The sequence below is a fragment of the Physcomitrium patens genome, chromosome 15, assembly GCF_059467195.1.
Source record: "Physcomitrium patens ecotype Gransden chromosome 15, ASM5946719v1, whole genome shotgun sequence".
In the NCBI taxonomy this organism is placed as follows: domain Eukaryota; kingdom Viridiplantae; phylum Streptophyta; class Bryopsida; order Funariales; family Funariaceae; genus Physcomitrium; species Physcomitrium patens.
Genome location: NC_143424.1, coordinates 4,712,935 through 4,738,349, shown reverse-complemented (window position 1 = coordinate 4,738,349; position 25,415 = coordinate 4,712,935). Strand labels below are relative to the sequence as shown.

The 25,415-nt window shown below is 38.9% G+C and overlaps 3 protein-coding genes and 1 long non-coding RNA gene across 15 annotated transcripts; 3 read left to right on the top strand and 1 right to left on the bottom strand.

Annotated features, from left to right (window-relative positions):
• The first annotated feature begins 398 nt into the window (after positions 1-398).
• On the top strand, positions 399-8,733 carry LOC112292726 (beta-galactosidase 9). Of its 2 annotated transcripts, none has more exons than XR_016506594.1 (21): positions 399-1,044; positions 1,332-1,626; positions 2,174-2,269; positions 2,513-2,625; positions 2,775-2,841; positions 3,124-3,216; positions 3,358-3,501; positions 3,673-3,761; positions 3,915-4,020; positions 4,168-4,255; positions 4,381-4,505; positions 4,740-4,901; positions 5,165-5,412; positions 5,641-5,753; positions 5,941-6,038; positions 6,241-6,351; positions 6,525-6,632; positions 6,889-7,194; positions 7,316-7,652; positions 7,926-8,191; positions 8,433-8,733. XR_016506594.1 is itself a non-coding variant. In XM_024541501.3 (21 exons), the coding sequence occupies exons 2-20, from the start codon at positions 1,444-1,446 to the stop codon at positions 8,166-8,168; spliced, it is 2,730 nt and encodes a 909-aa protein (XP_024397269.1). In that variant the 5' UTR covers positions 399-1,044; positions 1,332-1,443; the 3' UTR covers positions 8,169-8,191; positions 8,433-8,733. The 2 variants fall into 2 exon arrangements, 1 of the variants encoding a protein (XP_024397269.1); XM_024541501.3 differs by having other exon boundaries at positions 6,889-7,094.
• Positions 8,734-12,394: 3,661 nt separating this feature from the next.
• Positions 12,395-19,950, top strand: LOC112292553 (phosphatidylserine decarboxylase proenzyme 3). 4 transcript variants are annotated; one of them, XM_024541149.3, is made up of 22 exons: positions 12,395-12,694; positions 13,218-13,462; positions 13,656-13,735; positions 14,014-14,038; positions 14,150-14,209; positions 14,339-14,407; positions 14,727-14,819; positions 15,001-15,051; positions 15,310-15,393; positions 15,601-15,692; positions 15,920-16,075; positions 16,279-16,354; positions 16,644-16,755; positions 17,069-17,169; positions 17,443-17,490; positions 17,684-17,830; positions 18,227-18,319; positions 18,430-18,504; positions 18,738-18,830; positions 19,014-19,100; positions 19,280-19,330; positions 19,500-19,950. In XM_024541149.3, exons 2-22 carry the CDS (start codon positions 13,277-13,279, stop codon positions 19,752-19,754), a joined length of 2,034 nt encoding a protein of 677 aa, XP_024396917.1. In that variant the 5' UTR covers positions 12,395-12,694; positions 13,218-13,276; the 3' UTR covers positions 19,755-19,950. The 4 variants fall into 4 exon arrangements, with proteins under 4 accessions (XP_024396917.1, XP_024396915.1, XP_024396916.1 ...); XM_024541147.3 differs by having other exon boundaries at positions 12,420-12,761; XM_024541148.3 differs by having other exon boundaries at positions 12,604-12,806.
• Positions 19,951-20,887: 937 nt separating this feature from the next.
• On the bottom strand, positions 20,888-21,370 carry LOC149987716 (uncharacterized). Its single transcript, XR_016506595.1, has 2 exons — positions 21,232-21,370; positions 20,888-21,010 (listed from the first exon to the last, which is right to left on the bottom strand). It is a non-coding gene; the product is annotated as an uncharacterized LOC149987716 (long non-coding RNA).
• Positions 21,371-21,692: 322 nt separating this feature from the next.
• LOC112292154 (uncharacterized) lies at positions 21,693-24,499 on the top strand. 8 transcript variants are annotated; one of them, XM_090256282.1, is made up of 6 exons: positions 21,693-21,853; positions 22,043-22,124; positions 22,342-22,714; positions 22,840-22,958; positions 23,115-23,717; positions 23,943-24,499. In XM_090256282.1, exons 3-6 carry the CDS (start codon positions 22,510-22,512, stop codon positions 24,027-24,029), a joined length of 1,014 nt encoding a protein of 337 aa, XP_090112408.1. In that variant the 5' UTR covers positions 21,693-21,853; positions 22,043-22,124; positions 22,342-22,509; the 3' UTR covers positions 24,030-24,499. The 8 variants fall into 8 exon arrangements, with proteins under 8 accessions (XP_090112408.1, XP_024396116.1, XP_024396103.1 ...); XM_024540348.3 differs by having other exon boundaries at positions 21,712-21,853; positions 22,057-22,124; XM_024540335.3 differs by having other exon boundaries at positions 21,712-21,853; positions 22,057-22,124; positions 23,106-23,717.
• The last annotated feature ends 916 nt before the right edge of the window (positions 24,500-25,415 follow it).

Here is a 25,415-nt window from a genome sequence, read left to right as displayed (position 1 = left end):
TTATATACATATATTATAAACTGAAGAAAACCAATGCCATAACTAAGTATTCTTGAAGATCCTCTTCTGTTCGAAACATCGAAGTCAAGAATGAAAACCACAAGTTTAGCACCTAATTTCGGTTTATCGACAAAACAATGAAAAAGACATAAAAAGACACATGGAACTATTTATAGTATAAAGCTATAAATTTGGTCCACACTATTAGTTAACCAAAAATTCCCGACTCGAGTTTGAGTTACCTTGGGCACAACATCTACAAATACGATACGAATACGTATCAATGTACCGAACCGTTCACACGGAAGGCCATTTTGCGAGGCCTCTTCGAACGACAGCAAGCTTGTGAGAGCTTCGGTGTGTTTGTTGGTGATTAGAGGCAACAAATTCCCTGATCACAGCGTCGTGAATATTGCTCCCGTAGTGAAGCGGAACCGATGTGATCGCTAGGTCCCGCTGATATTCTCGGAATATTGTAAATAATAAGTCATTTTTTATTTGTAGAATCTCGGCACAGGACTGGAAGAAAGCACTGAAATCTAAGTTGTCAGAGTTCAGTTCGTGTTCATGGGACCTAGCCGAGCTGAGTCGTTGCAAATTGATTCGAAGAGAATGGCGTGTGTTAGATGTGATACACAAGAACCTCTACTGTGCACTGTCTTTTTTTTGTTTTCTTTTTTCTTTTTTCTCCATTGTTGTTTGCTTGCAGAGTGGGAGAGATAGGTTTAGGTGCCGATGTGGACGCCGATTCTGACTCTGTAACTTCGGAAGAAAGTATTGCGCATTTTCACATCCATACTGGATAACTGAATGCCCCTGCGCGTAGGGCCATGTCATCTGCTGTGAAAGGTGAGTCGGTGGGACACTGCCAGAAGAATTGTGATAGCAGGAGAAGAAGGTCGAATTATCCGCTTTCGATGGGTATAAATTCGAATGGGGTGCGAATGAGTCTCTCACAGCAGCCTAAAGGACTTTCGTGGAGCCTTGCAGCTGAATGCTGTTTTTTCGGTTTGAAGAAACCTCTCGCAAAGTCGTGGGATCCAGGTAGATAAGCCATTTCTTTGAAGTGAGTTTCGGTGTATAGAATGTTATATTCGGGCTTCAAGGAAATAGGAAGAAATTTGATTCGGTTGGGTGTTAGTGTGTAGTGAGTCAAGTTGTGAGGAAGAGTTCTTGTGAACTTTGATTTATGGACTTGACGTGCTTGAATTGGGCTTTCACAGGGCTCTGTTAGTTTGAATTGTGATTGTAGAGATCAAGGTTCTTCGACTCGCTCTTGCTTTGACTCATTTGAAGGCCATCCTTAACATTTTCTTGGTGTGCGTATGCAGGACTTTAAAATGATGCTGTAAACACTCGGAAATTTATCTTTTGTAATCTGTAATTCAAATCTTGAAAAACTTTTCAAGATTCGTTCAAATTATTTTGGTATCGGGTTATGTAATGGCCAGCTTAGGCTATTCTTTGCAATTATTATTCTTACTATTGAGCGTAACAGCGTTTACGACAAGAGCGTGTGTACGGAAGCCTGTCAATGTGACTTACGATCAGCGTGCAGTCTTGATCGATGGCGAGCGTCGTATGCTCATCTCCGCGGGCATACACTACCCTCGTGCCACGCCTGAGGTCATTTCTATGTTCTACATATAATTCACTGTTGATATTCTTCATTTTCTTGCATCAATTATCTCTGATCTTGATAATCAATTGAAAGTAATAGGAGTTTATAGGTCTAGCTTGAACTTATCAGAACGAGTGCCTTACTTCTTTTGGAGTCAAATATGATCGTTGTGTCTAACGCGTCTCGTGCTCGCTCCTCCATGATAGCCGCTCAATTGGTTTCCACATGAAGTTGTCTTTTCTGAGATCTAGTATGTGGGACAACTCGATAGTATTTTGGCCATTTTAATGCCCTTATTATGCAGACAGTTTCTCGTCGAACATGTGTATTCTTTTTGTGTGGTTTTGGGAATCTGTTATGTAAGCTTCAGTATCTGTAATTTCACATGCTGGTTGTTTGCCAGGTGCCTTCCAGCATTTTGATCCTTGAACTCTATGCTTTCTCATGTACTAGTCTTTGAAGGTTTCATCATCTCACTACCAGAAAGATACATGTTTGAACTTGTTACACACAACTTATCTTAAGATGCTAACGAAAAGCTTTGTTAAAAAGATGTGGCCAAGCATAATACAACATGCCAAGGACGGAGGTGCAGATGTGGTGCAAACTTATGTCTTCTGGAATGGCCATGAGCCTGAGCAAGGCCAGGTTGGTATTCCATGGACCTTCTGTTTCTTGAATGTAGCTAAACACACTCAGGATATTTCAAAATCCGAGTTGGATACCATTTGTTATTGTACATGTATGAAATGTTCGTGCAAGGGAGGGTTTTTTTACTTGTAGGAAATAGATATAGCACCAAATACGAGTCATCGCATTACTCCAAGTTGATCGTGCACCAGGTTTATACATCAGATTTTCTTAGTGGTTACCTGAATTTCTGTCTTGTAGTATAACTTCGAGGGCAGATATGATCTGGTCAAGTTTATAAAGCTAGTGAAGCAAGCTGGACTCTACTTCCACCTCCGTATCGGCCCGTACGTTTGCGCAGAATGGAACTTCGGGTATGACTTATGATCAGAGCTCTGCAATTCACTTGTACAGAAACAAAGTGACCAGTTGCTGAGTAGCTGGCGCCATAACTGGAAGTTAGAATAGTCTTCATGCATGTGTATTGCATCCCAACAGCGGTGTCATGTATGATTTGGTGCAGTGGATTCCCGTATTGGTTGAAAGAGATTCCTGGAATTGTGTTCCGTACCGACAACGAACCCTTCAAGGTAAAGAGTTACTCTATCACCGTCATCACTTAGCGGAAAATACACCTCCAGCTCTAGAAATTATAATTTTTTACGGCCTGGAAATTCACTCTAATCATATCAAACAAAAGCAGCGGATGTCAAGATGGTATTTTTCTAGTTAATGATGAAGCTGATGTTCATAGGTGCCAGTCGTAATGTACGCAATAATTCCATCACCGGTGACTGCACTTTGTATCCAAAATATCTGAGCGCACTAGACATGCACTTGCTCAATTGTTGCTGTTGGTGCTTTGAGTCCAGGTTGCGATGCAGGGGTTTACGAGCAAGATTGTGAACTTAATGAAGGAAAATGAACTTTTTTCGTGGCAAGGAGGACCTATTATTATGGCTCAGGTAGTTGGAGAAAGCGTTAGTTGTTGTTTGATTGTTATGATCGCATTGTAGTACACGAGGTTATCAATATCATCTTGCTATTCAATAACACTACTTTGTTTCGCCTTGATGGCAAGCACTGCTAACGCGTTCCGGTTATAGATCGAGAACGAATATGGGGACATTGAATCGCAGTTTGGTGATGGAGGAAAGCGATATGTTCAGTGGGCAGCCGACATGGCTCTCAGCCTTGATACACGTGTACCTTGGATTATGTGCAAACAGGAGGATGCCCCTGCAAACATCGTGAGATCCCTTAGTTATGCTGTTAGTATGGCATGTGAAGCTGATAGTTTGTCTTTGTCGATGTTACGAACTGTTTTCATGTGAAAGTAAGACTTATGCTGGTGGATTTCCAATTAGGCATATGGCTGGTCGTAATGACATTGACAGCTTCTATGACTTGGCCTTGCTCAGATAAACACTTGTAATGGGTTTTATTGCGACGGGTGGAAGCCCAATACCGCCTTAAAACCAATTCTATGGACGGAGGATTGGAATGGCTGGTAATTTCTCCGTTAGTTTTCTCTTTGCTGCACAATGGTGGTTTGCAAAATGGATTATGGTATTCTCAATTTTTTCCCCTAGGTTTGATTCGATTTTCTTAACGTTTTCTTTCATTCTTCTCTTTTATATTTTTGAAGAATGGGTGTATGTAGGTTTCAAAATTGGGGACAGGCTGCTCCTCACAGACCAGTAGAAGACAATGCATTTGCTGTTGCTCGATTTTTTCAGCGCGGAGGAAGTTTTCAAAACTATTACATGGTGGGAATTGAACCAGGCTCTCGGAATATTGAAGTTCAGTATAATTATTCAATAAAAAATTTCTAAGCAAAAGATTAAGAAACTTTAATTAGATGCTTTACAACAGAATTTCTAATCAATTTATGCTTGTCTGAGTTGTCTTAATAGTACTTCGGAGGCACCAACTTTGCTCGCACTGCTGGAGGACCATTTATGACGACGACATACGATTATGATGCTCCCATTGATGAATATGGTGCGTCTTTCTAAGGATAATTCATGGTTCTGTATTTTTACTTTAAGTTCAAGTATGACGAGGCAAACTACAGCGTGATGGTTGGAATTTTATTTTTAACGAATGTGTATGACACCTCAATGCAGGACTAATAAGACAACCAAAGTGGGGACACCTGAAAGATCTTCACGCTGCTATCAAGCTCTGCGAGCCTGCACTAACTGCCGTGGACACAGTACCTCAGTCCACTTGGATTGGTTCGAATCAAGAGGTTCCGACTATTGATGATCACGCCTTTTTTCATTTCAGTTTGGAATTTTGTAGTAGATTGAATTTTATTGCCATCAACCTTCCACTTCTGAAAATGATACTCGACGTCGATTGTACACTTGAATATAAAAATGTTGTTGGAATTATGTTTAGAGATATATTGGTCACATAAATAACTTCAACACATGAGTCATTAATGTAGAACTCAAATGTCTAACGTTGGGACTTGAAACAGGCACATGAGTACTCAGCAAATGGACATTGTGCTGCTTTTCTTGCGAATATCGATAGTGAAAATAGTGTCACTGTACAATTTCAAGGCGAGTCGTACGTGCTTCCAGCATGGTCAGTCAGCATCTTACCTGATTGCAAGAATGTCGCGTTCAACACGGCCCAGGTGATTTTCGTCTTCGAGCATTTCTTTTCTTCCTTCTAACACATTTGTAACTCGTTGATGTAGATATCAGTCTACTTTCACCGCTAAAGGTCAATCATTGATCACTCCAGACCCAGTCTACCCCCAGACCAACAGCTGTCAAATTGCCCCTCTGTAGTTTGTCAAAAACGAAGCAAGGCTCATCTTATTGACTTGGTGGCTATGTAGCTCTAAATATATTCTGAATCACCGTACATTCCTAACTATCCAGTACTTTCATACAGATAGGAGCTCAGACGACTGTGACAAGAATGAGAATAGCTCCCTCAAATTCAAGAGGTGATATTTTCTTGCCGTCCAACACGCTTGTGCATGATCATATCTCCGACGGCGGAGTGTTTGCAAATCTGAAATGGCAGGCATCTGCGGAGCCATTTGGCATTAGAGGTTCTGGAACAACCGTTTCAAACAGCTTACTTGAACAACTTAATATTACCAAAGATACCTCTGATTACCTTTGGTATTCAACCAGGTAGCTTTCTAATCATATCTTCCTAGGTCTCTAAGTTGTTGCCAGTTCTTACTTGCTCCTGCAACATACTCATTGAAATTTTTAAATAATCAACCTCCTTAGCGATCCTTGTTTACATCATGCTTTAATTTGAAAATTTAGGTACTTGCTTTACTGCCTTGAGATATACATTGATCTCTTGATGGTTGCGTGAGCCATGTCTAATGGAGTTTCTTGTGCAACATAAAGTATCACGATCACCAGCGAAGGTGTGACTTCAGATGTGTCTGGCACGGAAGCAAATCTAGTTCTCGGCACAATGCGCGATGCAGTACATATCTTCGTCAACGGAAAACTTGCAGGTATAACTTTAACGATCTGTCGGTCTTCCCTCTCTAATATTTCATTGATAAATTTAGTGATCCCATGCAGCAGCATGGCTTGATACTTGGGGCTTCCTTGTTATCCTTATTACTGAAATCATTTTTATTTTCATGTATCATCTTCTTTGTATACCAACGGAGCCTGATTTCCTGGCTGTACGAGCAGGTAGTGCAATGGGATGGAATATTCAAGTGGTGCAACCCATTACATTGAAGGACGGGAAGAACAGTATTGACTTACTAAGCATGACTCTGGGATTGCAGGTCCTTCATGCAACCCTTCCATTCTGAGTTCATGTCTTTCAACCGATAAGTAAAAGAACTTTCCTGCTGACTTTATATTACCGTCGCCATAACGTTATTATGTATATATATATATATATATATATATATATGTTTTCCTGTTATTTCTTAGTTTCGATAGAAATACAAGCATCGGCAGTAATTAACACATTGATGATGGCAGAATTACGGTGCGTATTTAGAGACTTGGGGTGCAGGAATTCGAGGATCCGTGTCAGTAACGGGATTGCCATACGGTAATTTAAGCTTATCGACAGCTGAGTGGTCATATCAGGTGACCTTTTCGTTCTTATTGTTCTCTGAGATGGTAGCTTACCGAAGAATGTCTAAGTGTACAACTCGTATGTGTGTAAAATTTTTATTACTCTTTAAGTTTCTTGCATCAGCTCCTGAAGGCCATACCTGACTTGTAGTCTGGTTTTTTCCTCTGCAACTTTCTCCGTTCAGGTTGGACTTCGAGGAGAGGAGCTCAAACTTTTTCACAATGGTACAGCAGACGGTTTTTCTTGGGATTCATCTTCGTTTACAAATGCTTCTTACCTTACTTGGTACAAGGTATGTTGAGCAGGTCCATTATTGAGGAGTTGACTCGTGTTAGCGTGGTGATGATGCAATTGACTAGTATTGGAGGAGCAAACAACAAATACTGTACATATTGTGTTATGCTAAGTAGCAGAGTAATCAGGAATGTAAGAGTAAGCATGTTGAATAAAAGTTGAAAGCAGTGCAAAGTAAGAACAACTTCGTACGCGGGTTTCTGGAACGAAAGCCTAATTTTCGTGTCATTAAAACAGTAGCTCCTTTTTTACAGACCACTTTTGACGCACCCGGAGGTACAGATCCTGTTGCTCTGGACTTGGGGAGTATGGGGAAAGGTCAAGCCTGGATAAATGGCCACCACCTGGGCCGTTATTTTCTGATGGTTGCCCCACAATCTGGCTGCGAAACGTGTGACTACCGAGGCGCCTACAACACGAATAAATGCCGCACCAATTGTGGAGAGCCCTCGCAACGCTGGCAAGTGATACACTTTCAAATGTTGGCTAAGTCGCTTCTTGTCGTGTCAAGTGCTCGCTTTCTGCAACTAAGCACATCTTGTCAACATCCATTTACAAGAGTGAGATTTTCTTCCTCTATGTATGTTTTAGCATCTAGAATTTGTATGTTCATGCCGATATGTTATCAGGTCTCACTTGCCCATGCAAACACTTTGTTTCATTTAGTTATGGTAAATGCAGGTATCATATTCCTCGTGCTTGGCTGCAAGCTACCGGGAACCTGTTAGTGCTCTTCGAGGAGATTGGAGGTGATATTTCGAAAGTTTCTGTTGTCACACGATCAGCTCATGCAGTATGTGCTCACATTAATGAGTCTCAACCTCCACCTATTCGAACTTGGCGCCCTCATCGTTCGATAGACGCATTCAATAATCCTGCGGAGATGCTACTTGAGTGTGCAGCTGGCCAGCATATAACTAAAATCAAATTTGCAAGCTTTGGCAATCCAAGAGGCTCTTGTGGTCACTTCCAACATGGTACCTGCCACGCAAATAAAAGCATGGAGGCTGTGCGTAAGGTAAATCCTGCAACCCACCTCGTGGCACCAAAGGTTATTGATTCACCATCTTGAGTTTTACAAGACAGAGTTAAACCTTCTTTGTTACTAGCACCAAAGAAAAGTAAGATTTTAATGTAAAAGATTCTGTCACCAGCAGACCGTTCGCATGTCTAAGGTGTTGGTTCACTGATTACTGCTTAACGACCTATAAGTTTTTGCTGTAGGTTGCTGCTGTTTGTCTGATGATCTTACTTGTAGTGGAGTCCTCACTGGGCAATGTTGTGTTTGTAGGTTTGCATTGGCAAGCAACAGTGTTACATACCTGTCCAAAGGAAGTTTTTTGGATCTATCGATCCTTGCCCTGGTGTTTCCAAAAGTCTAGCTGTGCAGGTTCATTGTTCTCCACATAAGAGCCCGCAAGCTTCTCATGAACCTGTGCAACCAACTTACCTTGACTACCAGTGGCAGCAACCTCTCGGAGCATACGACAATCCGAGCGAGAGAAAACCATCACTTTTACCAGAATCTTATTGACCAATCTAATAACCTCCACAAAGGTATAACCTAGGTTCAAGATGATTTGCAGTATGAAGCAGTAATACGTTGCTCATTTTATTATTTGATGCATCAGATAGTAGTCAATTTGAGAGTAAAGTTATGAATGGGACAGTTGTGATAATCCAGAATACTTCGATAAGTAACTTTTAGAGCACATCGCGCAGAATCACCTGGGAGAAGCAATATGTTTTGCAGAAGTCAAAATCAACTAACTTATATTACGTATTTTGTTGACACCAGGAATCAATCGTGTGTTACTGAAGCACAGGATAGCATTTAGTCTGGCATATTTTTGTTGGAAGTTGCGTAATGAGCCACACTCTGAACAAGAGAGTCTTATGCAACACAAACGGCACATTCCAAGTGCTGGGTGGATCCTTCTAACGAACTGTGATCGTTCGTGCTTAAAGTTAATTCATGAGTAATTAATTGATTGGAGGGCTTTTCTAGTTATATAAATTGTTGTTGTTTTTATTATCATTTGTTTCATATGGGTACTAAATATTAATTTATGGTTCTCATTGGAGATGCATTTGAATAATACATTGTTTATATATTAAGTTCACTAAAAGGTGCAACTTTATATTTATTCTATAGTTGTGACTCTTGCTAAGTTGACTAGATGCTAGTTGATAATCTAATTGGATAAACTAATATTACATTAACAAGACAACAATTTCCAAGAATCAATCTGTGTATTATTTGGTTTTAAATTATAGAGTGTATAGGATTGTACAAAAGCTGCCTTTTTTTATTTTGTTATTGATGGTTATATTGCTTAGAAGCTTAAAGCTTTGAAAGCTCAATTGGACATACTTCTTTATCACGGTGAGAAGTAGTTGATTTATTTTTTTCCACTTGTTTTATCAAATTTCTTGTGGGATCAAATTAAACAACTATATAAAAAATACAACAAAATTAATCAAATATACTTACACAAACAACTATGCCATATTCTAATGTTATTTTTTTTAGGGTCTTAGCAATCCATCATCTAATTTAATAAAGAAGCTAAGAATCATTGAAAACAAGTTATTTTGTTCTTCAAAGCCTTTCCAAATTCTTGAAGCACTATTCTAACTATCCAAGATGGAATTATGGATTTTTATTTATTTTTTATTTACTTTTTAATATTTTTTTTTGTTTTTTTGTTTTTTAATTTTTTGATCTTTAATCTAAATTCTACTTTTAATTTATATTTGGAGTCTTAATAATTCTAATTGGTTTTTTTTTAAAAGTATTAATAAAGAACATAAGTTCGATGTTTTCTCTAGATTATATATATATATATATATATATATATATATATTAAACCACAAAAAAATTGGCTATAATTTAACAAAGGAGCTCTAAAGCAATATAAAAGAATGAGAGCTCCAAATCTTAAAGACAATAGTATGATATTTGCAAATTAAAGAGAGGTTGTATTGAATAAAGAAATAGAAGAACAAGAGCAAAGATGACTTAGATGAAATGAGTCAAGCCATAAAACAAGTAAAACAAAAAATGAAACTTAAAGAGACATTAGGAGACATCTTAAATAAAATAAAGAAAGATTGGAATATATTAGAGAGATAACAAATTATGAGAGGGTTTTTAAAAAATGAATGAGATTTAAAGTTTTTTCTTGTGTAGAAAAATAATCACTATTAGGAAGAAACTAGCAAAAAGTTTTGTAAAAAATACTTATTTAGTTTTGATGGTTTTTTTTGTTTTTAAAAGATGCATATATGTTTATTAAGTAGGAATCTATTAATTCCATAGTAGAGTAGCTTATGTTTAAGCCTTCATATCTCAAGTTTTGGAGCTCAATTTAATTCAATTTGCAATTATTGGTCTTAAATCAATATACTAATGTAGTGCTGTGGATAAAAATATATACATCTCTTATTGCAAAGAAAACTTAAAAATAGATAAAATGCCTTCTATATTGATTAAATGGATGTAAATAAAGAATTTAAAAAAAATAAATTTAAAAATAAATTTATATTATTTAGCCAAAGGGTTTTATTGTCTCTAGTAGTGAAAAAAAAGTTTGACTCTTACTCAAAGTTTTGTATAGCTTTTTGCACACATCAAGAATTTAATATAAATTAATTAATGAATGTTTTATTAGCTAAAGCTTTATAAAATGAAAATATAATACAAATGTCTACTTCAAGCATTCACAATAAGAATTTATTCTTATTAGCCTCTATATTGGCAACCTTTTTTTTCTAATCTTTGATGATTTCTAACATCTTTTAACTCATAAAGATATTTTTCTTCAAAATTTTTTGATGACTAACAATTATGAACTAAAGTACTTACTAGATATCTAAATACAATATAATCAAAAGATAAAAATACTCACTTTGTCTTAGAACGAATATTTTCTATCTCTAATAATTATTAAATATTTAATTATTAGCTAGGATAATGCATATTAGGTTGGTCACCTTCACATAAGATAATCCACCTATGGCTAAATTTTTCAATTTAATAACAACTTAGTGAGCAATAGTAACCTTGTTATACAATGAAGTCAAATATACTGGAATTGCCACTACAACAAAAGTATTTTTTTTTGTCTTCAATCACTCATTAATAAGCTTGGATTTTAAGTTAAAATTTTCATTACACTCTATTAAAATTTCTAATCTTATATATCTTTGGCCAAGAATCCAAAATTCTACAAGCATTAAAAATACATTGACATTTAATATTATTTTTTATGACAATATATTGATACTCAAGTTATCAAAAGAGTATATATTTACAAAGCCATTATGTCTTTTGAAGCACAAGGCTTAATTGAAGAAAAAACTTCTTTGTTGTGATGAAAAAAGAATTATAAGCTATTTATCAAATACATCAAAGGTCAATAATGTCAATATTAAATCAAATTTCTATTTCAATTGACAATTTAGCTAAAGAGAGAGTGTTAATGTAACACTAGTTTATCTAATCATATTATCAACTAGCATCTAGTTAGAATAACAAGAGTGACAATTATAAAGTAAATATAAAATTGTACTTTTTAGTGATCTTAGTATGTTAAAAACAAGCTGTTATAATGATAACAACTTATTGTGTGTATGTATATATGTATATATATATATATATATATATATATATAAATACATACATGAAACAATTTCTTTTTAATTCCACTTTTGGTCTTTGAAAAAAGATAACTTTAGGATAACTTTTTAAAATTTGTCCAAGTTTTGGATTGAATTTGAGGAATTAAAATTCTCAAAGTTGAATAGGAGACATTTAAGTATTTTTAGAACTTATGTTTTCCTCTATTGACCATGTACCCATTTTACCAATATTTTATGCATTACTAACAATATTTGTCCATCATTAAGCTGGTCAGAGAGCGAGAATGGCACCTGTTCTGCAAAAATAGAGCTTTTGTGTAAGTTGCGAAGGAGGCTTCGTTCACACATCTACAGCGGTGATGCACGATCAGTGGCGACCATAAAGACCTGCAACTCCTGAATTAGATCAAAGGAAGTGGTAAGATCAAGACACACTCAAGTCCCCAACTACAAATATTGTGTAAATTTGCTGCACAAGAGTTTAGATAAGTAATTCAATGCAATATCTTCAGATGTTGCCTCAAACAACCATTTCACACGAAAACCAGGCCCCGAGATGGAGAGCAGCTTCAAGTCCACAACCAGCAAAGGGAGTCTGCATTACGAAAATAAAAGCCCGAATCGATTACTTCCATTGGGTAGTAAAGTCGAATCAAATCGTCACGTAGAAATAAGGGTGGCGGAAAGTCAGTCCAAATGGCTGCCCCTAGTAGTAATAAGTATCGAGGTCGTATTGAATGCTAGTGGTAATGTTCCGGTATCTGATTATCGACGATGAGAATGAGATAGATCTCAAATACTGCAGTGAGAAGCATAGATTCATTCAATGCTGACGTGGAGATCGAATCCGTAGAGCCTGATGCTGGGTGCCATCCACGCCCAGCTGGGATATCATGATCTTGTCCACATATTCCTGCAATCCCGCACCCCCGCCAAAGGGAACAGCGAATATCCGCTACGTTTAACCACTTCGGTTGGGTACAATGCCTCGCCGAAATTACAGGAGTAACTCGACTTGGAATGCCGCTTGGGTAACTCCTGGAAACTCCTTCGGATATCGTTCCTTGCCTCCGGAGCACGGTCAAAATCCTTCTTCCGCACATGTCGAACCACGTGGAACAAATGAAGTCCGTGTCAACGTTTCGATGATGTCGCATGTTCAGTACGCTCGTCCTTGACAATAGGGCAGGGTAGATCCGATTCCATTTGGCAGTTTCAGACGCGGTACCTCAGTCTCCAAGATTCGGCTACTCCGATTTTTGCTACCACCTTGAGCTGGGAATATCACCAGGGAAAGCACAGTCGTAACCGTATCGCTGCAGTGTGTAATCCTGTGGTGCTCAGCTTGTGTGCATTTTGTTAGGGTTTTCGCAATAGCAACAGCTTCTCACTGGCTCGTCACCTGCTTAAGATTCGGTATGATTCGCGGGCGGAATTTACTCAGTCCAGGTGTCTAATGCCCAGGGTCGCCTTCGTCTCTGAGGTCTCAGATCCACTTCAATTGCCTCTGCACATGATTTGACGATCGGTATAGTATTGACGTTTGAATAGTGCTGTATAGATTAGCTTACAGGATTTGAGCTTTGAATGTATTGTTGAGTTTTGGTTTAGGTTGGGGCACCAGAGACTGGGTTGGTGTTGTTTTTCCTTATGTCGGCATGTATTCTTGGCGATGAAAAAATCGGGACATTTGCGTTTTACTTAAACTATGTGATTTGATGTTGATTGTGATGACTCTGCTCTATGCTAGAGTAATTTTATCTGACCTCGCTTTGGAACTTCGTCTTCACTGCTATCGCTTCATCATCGACCGCTCACGAAATTGAAGCACATCACGATGATGAACGCTCCCCAAGTTCTGCAAGGTCTTCTACAACGACTTCGTGTCGAGGTTGAAATTCTAGTCGACACCCTCAAGTCCTCTATATTGTCTGTGCAGGAACATTCTGCAGTAGAGTGACGAAGCAAGGTGCAGCGCTTGCAAGTTAGGGGTTAGAAATGGGAGGAAATTCATCGACATGCGCGGATCCGCTTCAAGGACAGGGAAAGAGCGATGGCGAAAATGCTCTCACAGAGAAGAGTGGATCTTCCAGGTGGAGACGGGGCGGAAAAAGTGGAAGCGTTCATCATCGACCGCTCACGAAGGACCAATTCAGCGGAATTGCAAAAATCCAGATAGTTTCTGTAAGTCCTTTGCATCTTTAGCTCTTTGATGCTCTATTCTAAGACCTAGCAAATTGTCTCAGTGTTAACAGATTTGTCGAAGGTCCGATTGGTCTTTCTCATTGAGCATTTGCACAGAGGCTCCTCCGGTTAGTGAGTCATTTACATCAGCTAATTGTAAACTTATTACTCGGGCTCTTTGAAAATGATACAGGCACATATGGGTTTCAAGGACAGGTGGCTTGTGTGTGTATCTCTCGGAGAACAAACGTTCCGAACAGCGACCTCTGTCAAGTTGAGTACACCTCCTCAAGTATCCTTTTATGGTTTCTCAATTGATGATTTAGTTTTATGAATGTCATCGTGATGTGCTTCAGATTCTGAGATGAGTCACGAAGGTTTTTAGGTTCATGTAAATCTCCTAGGAAGGAGATAGAATATGGTGCTTACAATCAAATGCCTAATTAAATAGTCATGATGCGTTTGTTCCTATTTATCTATTTTGTGATAATATCATATTAATCACTGACATTGTCTCCTTTTGTTGCTTTTGATATGTCCTTTACTTACAGCACGGACAAGCCTGAATGGAAATCAGTGAGTGTCACAATTCCTTAAAGTATGTGCTTTTCTTCATTTTTAAAGTTCTCGTGTGTACTTTCTCAACAGTCGCATGTGCTTCATGAGAAAGTTACTTGTTATCTGCAGGAGAGAAGCGTGGTGTTGGAACACAATGGTCCTCGAATTGTTAGGATATCTGTTTTTGAGGTACTGCTTTCAACAATGCTCTTCCACTCTTAAGGATGACTATGAAGTTTGAAAGTGTAATTCAGGTATGCCAACTCATCAATTACCACCCACTTGATTTATAAAACCTACTTGTCGACTGATATGCAGACTAATAGAACCAGCAAGAACACCCTCGTTGGTTACTGCGAGTTCGACCTTTCAGATATTTTTACATCTGTAAGTTGCACGTCTTGTAATGAATTTGACTGCTTTGAGGCTTCTCAACTACACTGAAGTTATTTATTTGCAAGTTCCTGAAAATTCTTTGTTTCTGGCTTCCGGGAAGAGTGGTGCAAGTCCTAATGTTGCTTGAGCCAGCGAAAATAGGCTACCCTGCTCGATTCACTCTATTTCCTTCAGAGCTCAGAACCCTCGTACATTATAATTGAAATTATTTTCTCAAATATCACAGCAATGAATAGGGTAAGGCGAGGGGAGGATGAGTTTGATGTGCTTTCTTGAGTGTATTGATGCCCAAGACTCTGAATTTTCACAGGACAAAGAGCATATAAATGAGGTCCATGATTTGTACGATCCAAATTACACCTCAAAAACTGTTGGAAAAATCACATTGAGTTATAGTGCAGAGGTACTATAATTTCATGAAACTCTCCTCTTACGTTGTGTGAATTTAGTTGGGCTATCAAGTAGTCACTATTTTGCTTCAGCTTAAGCGAGTCCAACAAATTGAAATCCCATGGTGTTGATTTTACCATCTTTTCAAATTTGAGAAATCATTATAATGTGGACAATTCGTTCTGATGCTGCAGTCTAGAGAAGAAACGGAAATGCACTTTGCGCGACGGCTACTTGCCATAGTGGTATTAACATCCTCCCTCTTTCCTGCAGCTCATTGTTGCAGCTGGCAAAACTGTGTGGTGCGATTTGCTATTAATTAGTACCGTATTTGGAAGTACAAGATGTTGACCCTTACCTCTTGAAGTCTCTTCCTTCGTTGGAAATGAGTTGGTATTCATTTATGGTTTCGTCCCACATGTTCTTTTGTCCATATTGCTGTCTTTGAGACATTGACGAACCCTCTTGCCGATAATTCCTGTGCTTTGTTCATTCATCAACAGGACTATGATGACAGCGGAGAGTTGTCATTCAAAGAGTTTCGAGCGCTAATTAAAGCTTTCGGAAATTCTTTGTCAGATGCCCAGGTATGTTCGCTAAGCTTTCAGAGAATGTCAACTAAAAATTCAGCTTGATCTATATCGTATGTAATTTTGGAACTTAAACGGATGTGGATATTTCATATAATGTGATGTTTAGTTTTCAATTTTTATCGGCCTTGGATGAAATAGAGGATCTCCCAAGTTGGAACATTACACAGTTTGCTTTTAAGTGTTGTGTTTGGATCTTTGCAGCTTAATGAACTCTTCAATCATGCCGATGTAGATAAAGACGGGAAAGTGAATGCTGATGAACTGGCTGCTCTTTTGGTCAAGAGTGATGTGGGGTGATTTTTGCGAAACCTTTTTATTCTTTTGATTTGATTGTGTTTCTTCATGGTTAGTAGACAGAGGGTGAATTAGAGGTAAGCCATGCTCCTGCCACTGCAAGTTTGCAGTGCATCGCTTGCTAACAAATTTGGTTTAGGATTCAGGTTGATGGGACTGATATAAAATTCAGCTTTGTCATCTAATTATTTACTGCTGCGAAACTTGTAACTGAATTACACTGCAGGACATTCCGTGTGAAAGCCTGTCCTGTTTGTGGAGAAAAACTTGGTAGCGCTGATTTGCTCAATGATATGATCCACATGAGTCTGTGCTTCGACGAAGGCACTGGCAAGCAAATTATGACTGGTGGCTTTTTGACAGAAAAGCAGGCTGCTCATGGGTAGATAATCATGTCTTTCGTGCAATTACGTACTACTTATTTCGTAGCAGGAATGTTTTGCATGGATTATTGAACTGTATTCAGTGGTCCCATTTTTCTGGGTAGCAAGAGAAAGATGCTTTTCAAAGTTTGGTGTCATTAGTTTTAGCTCGATCTTGTAGTTAAATGATTTCTCCAAATCCTGACTTGTATTTTGATTGTAGATGGATGTTCAAATTGAGTGAATGGGCTAGCTTCCAATCCTACGACGTTGGCCGTGCAAACGCCGGACACATTCTGGTGTGTCATTTTCAACTGGTTGTCGATAAGTTATTGGGACTTTTGTGCAATGATACATCTATCCTTATGCTATTCTGTAATATGTAGCGTACGTGCTCTGAATTGCACCGTCAGAGTCATTGTCATGTGGTATTCATTAGCATCACTTTTAGCGCGCAACAATAACAGTGTCGGACGTATGTCGACTGCTAATCTTTTTATCTTTACGCTCTCCTTTCGTTGTAGTAATGATTTGTAATTTCAGATGTCGAACATGTCCTGAAGAAAAATCTGTGTTTGGATGTTTCAGGTTTTCGATCGCAAGTCAAAACGACTAGTAGAAGAGTGGATTGACAATAAGATCGTCCTTGCTATGCGGTCACTTTATCAGTCCAAATTGGGTTTGGCCTTGATTGATATTGGTTAGTTCCTCATTCCTGCTAACCTCTTCGGTGGCTGATTCGAGCTACCTCTGGAGTCTTGAAAGCCTGTGATGAGTAGAAGCATATTCGACGATGAGCGAATTGGGCTGAAATCAACCAACACATATTTGAGATGATTAAAATAATGTATCATTTAGGACTCCCAGATGCTATCTAAGTCGGGTCTACCTTTCACCTGCAACTAACGATGAGAATTAACGATTTAACAACCTGACTATATGTGTCCAGTGTGTAGAGTTTCTAGTTTTATAAATTCCGGTTGTTAATATGATTGTCATATATTTGCTTTCAGGCACCAAGAACATGCTTCAAAGTATCTCAGAGAAACAGGGCATACGCATGAGTACAGCTGAATCCAAGGAAGATATCCCCGCGTTCATCGAGTATTTCAAAGTAAGCATTTAGACAAAACGACCAACTACTGTATTCTGTTATCTAATACGTGGAAGTTTTGTGGTTTTCTTTGGCATTATGTTTCATCGTTTTGAAGGCTAGTCATTACTAATCTGCAACTCATGATTTTCTGCTGATAATTTGAAAATCATATAGCATCGGTGGCCGAGTTTTGATAAGGTCCTTTCGACACATTGAGGAAGAATACCAGTTTATAAACTCGTGCAAGCATGTTTTATTGAACTGTTCTCATGTCATAATTCTGCTGTGCAGGATCGTATAATTGTTGATGAAATCAAAGAACCTATGGAGTATTTCCAGGTGAAATTTTCAGCTTTATCATCGTGTATCCTATTGGAGTCATAAAGTTGCTCAAGAGGACATGATTAAAGTGGGTTATTGTTTTATAAATTTCTCATTTACCAATAGCAGTATCTGAAACATCTTTTGTCTCTAGATTTAACTTGAAAGTAAAGGATTTTCATAACTCGTTTCAGCCGGTTTCGCTTTGCAGACCTTCAACCAATTTTTTATCAGGGAGTTAAAGCCAGGAGTGCGATCTATTGCGTATGAAGACAATGCTTTAGTTGCGGTATCTGCTGCTGACTCTCGTTTGATGGCCTTTAGCAGTCCCGATGATGCCACTCGATTCTGGATTAAGGTTCACTTCATCCATTTTGCTTTCAGCTGATAGCCATATTTTCTTGGATAGTTGTTTGGGGATATAACGTATCCTTTAGATCTATATCGTTTTTTTATTTTTATTTTTATGTTATTTTTTATTAGGGGTAGTCTGTTAATTTTTTCAAAAATAACAACCGGTACAAAAAATTGCTATACTAGCTACCGGTCTCAGTATTAATCCATCTGAGGCTGTTAACTCCATTTATTATCAAGTGAAAAAAATAACGTAGAATAATGTGTTATACTTATGTGGGTATCACCCAGTAGTGCATTTTCTTTTATCCTGCTCTGAATATAATGATGTTTTATCTGATAACATTCTCAGTCAACTTTACATTGATTTTACCGATCTGACCCTAACGCGCTGTGGCAGGGTCGCAAGTTTTCAGTGAAAGGCCTTCTAACTGAGAACACCTATCAGGACTTTGAGGGTGGTCCTATGGTTATCTTTCGTCTAGCACCTCAGGTCCACATCTGACCCTTCGTAACATTGGGACATTGAAATACAGGCAAGTCTTTTTGAAGCCAATGGTTTTTGAAGCCAGTTTTTGATATAACTGAAATATTTTCCTGCAGGATTACCATCGTTTTCATTCTCCAGTTACTGGTAGGATTTTGAGAGTGGATGATGTACCCGGAATGCTGTACACGGTAATCCATCACATATACGTTGGCTTGAGAATGCCATTCTTTCCAACCTATGCTGTTACTGAGCATTGTGATATATGAATATGGTGCAGGAGTTGAGCATATAATATCGTGAAAACAAATTTATATTTTGATTACTCCGCTGATGTAAACATTATTATATATTGGTTCATTTATGTTTTTGATCTTTTCAGTGGGATTGAGAGATGGCTGTAATATAATGTCGTGAATCATAGGTGAACCCCATAGCTGTTACCAGCAAATATTGCAATGTGTTTACTGAGAACAAGCGAGCAATCTGCCTCATCCAAACGGAGGAATTCGGCAAGGTATAGTTAATCGGGGTCAAGTTCACCGTCTTCATACGCTCATTGATGTGTTACTGTTTACTTGATCTTCAAGTCTACTATTTGACAAGCCCTTGGTGAAGCAAACTAGGAAAATAATCTTGATTACCCAGTCCTTTGTTTCTTGTAGTTAATTTATACTGATTGTATGGGAGTTGAATACAGGTGGCATTTGTCGCAATTGGTGCTACTATGGTGGGCACAATCACGTGGTCTAAGAAAGAAGGGGATCATGTCAAGAAGGGAGAAGAGGTTGAACAACGAAAGCAAATTTTCCCAAGAATGACTTGAAAACAGTCGCTCCCTTGAGTTTTGTTTGGCTTTGGGATTGTAGGGCTTTCTCTTGTAGTATTGCCATCGCCCTTGCACATCTTTCATTTCGGACTATTTTGGTGCCTAGATTCCTTACAAACCCATATGATGTGTCGCAGATGGGCTACTTCTCATTTGGAGGCAGCACAGTAATTTGTGTCTTTCAAAAGGTTTGTACATTGATCAAAGGTTTCCATCGTCTCATGTTTACAGCATGTCTTTCAGGGATGCTTGACTTCGCAACACAGAGGACCATTTCTTCATTTGGACATGAATGCCGTAATCTAATGTTGTACCCATTCCCTGCTAACTGATCCACTTTTTGACTTATTCCTGCAGGGGCGCATTGATCTGGATGAAGACCTGCTGGCAAATAGTAAGAGAAGCCTAGAGACTCTGGTGTTCATGGGTATGACAATTGGGGTTGTAAGTGGTCACACTTACGAGGCGATGGAGCATAGGAAACGACCAACCATTACAGATAGTGTTGCAGGGCAAGACAATGAAGATGCTAAGGGATTTCAAATAACTGATAGCATCAATGTGCGCTTAGGCCATTTGGGTTTTGAAGATGAATCAAAAGAAGCACAGTAAATGCCTCTTGCAGGGGCGCATTGATCTTTCATCTTATAGAATTGTCTGTTGGTGAATTTATCGTCATGGTCAGGAGGTTAGAAGTTCCACCTGTTTTTCTACGATACGTAATGTATTCCCCTGCGCAGATTGTGTTGGCAATTTATTTTTTTTCAAATTGGAAATAAGCAACTCACTGCCACATCTTTAACCGTTACTGTCTACACACAGAGGTAATAGTGCCATCTAGAGAAGCCATGTTGTGTGCCTTATAAGCTCTGCAGAAACAGCTAGAACATATAAACAACTTCTTGGACACAATACACTTGCGAGCAAGGTTGATTAGATCTGATCAATTACTTCCATCTTGCCATGATCACTGTAAATGTTCAAAATTAGTTTAATATTCAAAACACATTGAAATTTTGACAAACTCTTTTCTTAGATTTCAACACCAAAAAAATTCACATGGTCTCAAGAACTTTCTTTATTTTAGAAGTTTTCAATATATATATATATATATATATATATATGTATGTATGTTGCAAAGTTTATTTTCTTTGTAAACTATACATATATATATATATATATATATATATATATACTTTGCAAGATATATATAAACTTTGTAATTGATACATGTGTATTTTATCTTAATATATTTTTATTCCAATTAATTTTGTAGTTAATATATGTAAGTATGTTTATAATGGAAAAATCAACATTATTGTATAGAACTCTGTCATAATTTTCAGAGTGTTGCAAAATAATGCCAAAAAATGATACTTTTCGCTGATAAATGTTCCAGAAAGTTAAAGAAAATAAACCTTTGCAAGATATATATAAGTTCCTAAGTGCATCAAAATTTATCATGGGTAAAATAATAAGGTAAAGTGTTTCACCCTCTTAATTTAGGAGAAGGTTGGTAGTTACATATTTTGTACGTTTACTTTAAAATGGAGCAATGTGTTTTTTAATGAATACTTTATAGATACAAGCCCTTCAAAAATCCTAATATGCTACAATATTTAGAATTGGATAAAAAGAAAATTCTACAACAGTTCACAAAAGAAGAAGAGTTGCAACCTGCATAAAAAAATACGCTTGTTTCCCAAATACTCTCGTATTGCTTATCAAACAAAGTATGCCACATGAAAAAACAACACCATTTCCTTGATTAATTAAACAAAAACAAATTACAATCACTTAGACTTAATGTTACTGTATTACCTCGTTACCTCAAGAATCCAATTGAACTCGAGCGAACTTTGATCCTCCTGCAAAACGAATGGAAAGATACAGTCAAAACCTGCCCAATCAGATGTTTACTGTGATGGAAGGCAATTGCTACTTTACGAATCAAGAAACAATAAATAACAACGAAAGGAAAATAAATCAAAACAAAACACACCCACACACAGACACAGTTTTCTACTACAAGACAATACAATGCAATACAACGCTGAGCAGAATGAAGCAGAAGTGGAGATGGAGATACAGTATTCACAATGCGTGCCATGCACCCTGATCTCACATGGGGTGCCATGAAGGTGTCCCCGGAGCAATGGGCGGACTGCCCAACGCCGCAACTGATGATGCCCCACATTCCACATCCCTTACAAATCTACCACCACAACAACCACCATTGCAACCAGACTAGCAGCAGACTTGTTGCAGGGCTGTTGAATGCAGCACCGCAGCTAGTTGCTGCTGCTGCCTCGAAGTTCGTTCCGCACCGCGCTGCCTCCCTGACTACTCTGCAGGTCGGTGCCGATCCCCTCAGCACGGTCAGACCCCATTCCTTGTGAATGCGTGAGTGTGTCAGTACCTCGCCTCCTGCCCCCAACACGGAGGCATCAATCGCCAGGCAGCGTCGCCATCGCCCCTGGCCCCGTTCCCGTGACGCCACCTCCCCCCCCCCCCCCCCCCCCCCCCTCCCACTCCACCATGATCTTTCATGCGTGCACCTCCATCCCCCCTCATTCATTGCTGACCATGCTGCTGTGAAATCGACGTTCATGTCACCTCCGTGCCGCCTGAATCAGCTCTAGTTCAGTGCCGGTATGTGTGACTCTCCGTTGATGAGGGTTCATCGCTAAGGCGCTGTTAAGTTGCCCAGGGTAAGCCTGTTTTGTTGGGTGCACTGGCAAGCGTCGGTTTGTTGAGGGTACTTTATTTCTGTAGTGGAGGTGACACATCTGTGATCGCTTTGGAATGTATGATGGTGTGCGATCCTCGCTGCCAGGTTCTGCTTGTTGCTGGAATTTAGACATGTGCTGAAGTTGGTGTAACGTAACCAGTGGAATCAGTGCAAATGTGTAAGGTGGGGGAAGTATCATATGGAAGCATCTGGCAGGTACTGTGAAACTCGTGACTGTTCAGAGCCCCCAGGTACGAGTAATGAGTCCACTGACACACCTAAGTGATACGATTTGCACAAGTTGTGGGGGTTTTCAGCTGCATTTGCTTTTCCTGTTCTTGGAACTTCTTTTCCTTGCTTCTTGGGGATTAGCTGCATCAATGTTTTGTTCTCGTCGAATGTGACAGGAGTGGCAACTAGCTCTGAGCTTCAGATTTATGATCAAGTATCGATTCCTGGTTAGTGCAGGTATTTCAAGTGCATATTCCTGCCGAAGACTACTGAAGCTTGAAACGGAGGCCATAACACTAGAACAGATTATCAATTTGAGGTCAAGGAAGCTCAAGTCTTAGAAGTTGAACAAGCATCCATTGCTGATATCCATGGGATGCTGTAACAGAGGGATAGCTGCTTGACATGCCTAGTATGGCGCTCACGAAGGGCTTTGAAGTTGACTTCGCCATTGCAGCAGTGATTGTGTTCATGGTTTGCACCTGCCACGCCAAGTCTGTGGATGTTGGAGGAACGGCAGGATGGGCAAGCTACGATTCCAGCCAAACTACTGCTCCCAATTACGAAGCGTGGGCGTCTTCCCAAAAGTTTTACGTCGGCGACAGTTTAGGTGTGGATCGAAGCCATACATGCTAGAGACGCTAGGAGAACTTCTTTCCTACATTCTCTGAGCCTTCATCATGCCTTCTAAGCTTCAACTTACTCACTAGCTTGTTGTTAGCTGTCCTGTTGCAGTTTTCAAATTTGCAGCAGGAGTACACAATGTGTGGCAAATGAAATCCCAAGCCACGTACCAAAATTGTGACTTCGACGGCGCTACTCTGCTTGACGAGGGGAACTCAGGCTACTATTCGGTAAGTAGGTTTTGATTCTCCCAAGTGTGCAACCCATGGTGCATTTGCGAATTATTACCCCACCTTGATTCAGTAACTTTCATATGCACAGACCATGCATAGGATTCTAGGTTATGCTCGATGTTTATGAATCTGTCTTTGGCAAAGCAAATGCAGTGGAAAGCGACGCAGCCAGGCGTGTACTATTTCTCATGTGACAAAGGAGCCGAAGGCGTGGGCACACACTGCAACTTCAACCAGAAGCTCGCTATAATGGTATCCAAATCTGCAAGCGCTCCGACTCCCTTGCCTCCACCTTCACCATTGCCATCCACATCGCCGCCTCCTTCCATAGCACCGCCACCACATCCAAACATCACTGCATCATCGCCATCACAACCGCCGCCACCTTCTTCACGTCCACCTTCGGTGAGCCCTGAACCTCACAGTTTCACGACTCCAGCTCCTGCCACTCCCCCGAATTCTGTAATCCCAACCCCATCTCCTACCCCATCGTACTCCTCCCCACCTTCTAAAGCTCCAACTCCATGGCATCACGCGGCGCCGGTCCCGGTCCCAGCTCCAGTCCCAGTCCCAGTCCCAATGTCGACACCACCTCCTGCGTCGACAACCACTCCAGCTCCATCCCCGTCTATACCTCCATCTACATCTCCGATTTCGACTCCACAAGCTTCGACACCCTCGGATTCATCAACTCCAGATCCTGGACTGCCCGAGGTGCCAGGCGGTGAACCAACAGCTCTTGTCACTCCTCCCCAGGTAGGTCATCGCTCCCCACCCATGGCTCTTTCCTAGTCTTGTTTTTTTGTAGGTGCAGGTGTTTTGTAAGGGATGCAAAGCACTATTATCGATCAGGTTGAACTCCAACGCTTAAGTTGTAGTTGCTGATTCCACCGTGAACTGTCATTTCCATGTCCATTCTTCCCATTGCAAGTGATTCACTTACTCACTGACTGCTTGATGTCGGATGTCGGATGTGTGCAGAATGCTGCCGGGGCTTTGCGGCGTGCACAGTTGGGCTGCTCTGTGCTGCTCCAAGCCATCACACTTCTTTCCGTTCTCTCCAAGTGATGTGATGACAACGTTGCAGGTTTGTCGTCTTGCCATTCATTCACTGCGATCCATTGGGTGGGTGTCGGTAAAGATTCCACGGCACTAAGGAGCCACTTTTAGGGTTGTAGCTTTCGGACCCAATGTGTTCTCAGTGCTTGGACACCATTCATTGCATTCGTGATTGGTGTTTTAGTTTTTGTGGTTTCTTAATCTTTTAAATTTTTCTCTTTTGTGTTTCTTCGGTGAAGCCAGATGCTGCGACTGTGCAGCTTCGATTTTGATAGACAGGGTTGTTCTATAGAAGAATCTGGCATCTAGAAATGCCAGAGTCTGTTGCCTGAGGAAATTCCTCTGCACTTCTTAATGCATTTATATATATATATATATATATATATAAGTTTTCTTAGAAGCATGTGTTTGTGAATCAGTTTTTAAGGCATCAGTGCTATTATTTAAGTAAATATGAGTTGATTCTTAAATTACTTTAAGTGATAAGTATTAAATGTTTCTGATGTACACTAGGAGAGATGTTCTGCTGTATTCATCCACATGTGGTCACATAAATCTTGTGGTCACATTAACTTAATGAATGCAACATGAGTCTTTTTCTTCCAAATATTAGGGATGAGATGAATATTATAAAGGCTAGTTAAGGTAATCAATACATTTCACACTTAAGATTTAAAATCAATCACTACCCAGACATTCTTGTTCCATGTTCTATTGTCACCATCATCACAATCTCTCACCTACTTGGCATATATATATATATATATATATATTTTAATTCCAACCACAATATTTGAAATATTTTTGATATGTTTAAATAATTTCAAACCATATACAATTTTAAATTTTAAATTTAAATATAATTATTAAATTAATAAAAATAAGTTGTGGTAGCAATAACTTTGATGACATTAAGAATACCTTATAAATATAAATATCTTCTATGAGATTAAAAAAAAAACATAGTTGCTATAAGTTTAAAATTCTAAACGAATATGAGTTAAAGGCATATTTTTTCATAATATATTTTAAATTAATTATCTTCAACTAAATTGATTTTTAAATTTGATATTATCAAATAGTTTTAATTTTATAGATTAACAAGATTTTCGAAATAAAGTATTAATATGATCAAGATTCAGATTAAAATTTCACACTTAGTTGTATTCTAAAATATTAAAATATACAAAATAGCTTGTAATTTTTAATTTAAACTAAAATTTTACATGCAAAGAGATAAGAATTCAAAAATATATATACTTTTAACATCACATACCACTTAAAAAATTGACCATTCTTGATACTACAATAATATATATATGTGTGTGTATATATATATTTTTAACATAATTATATGTATACATATTTAAATTTTTTGGAAGAATATGTCATCTT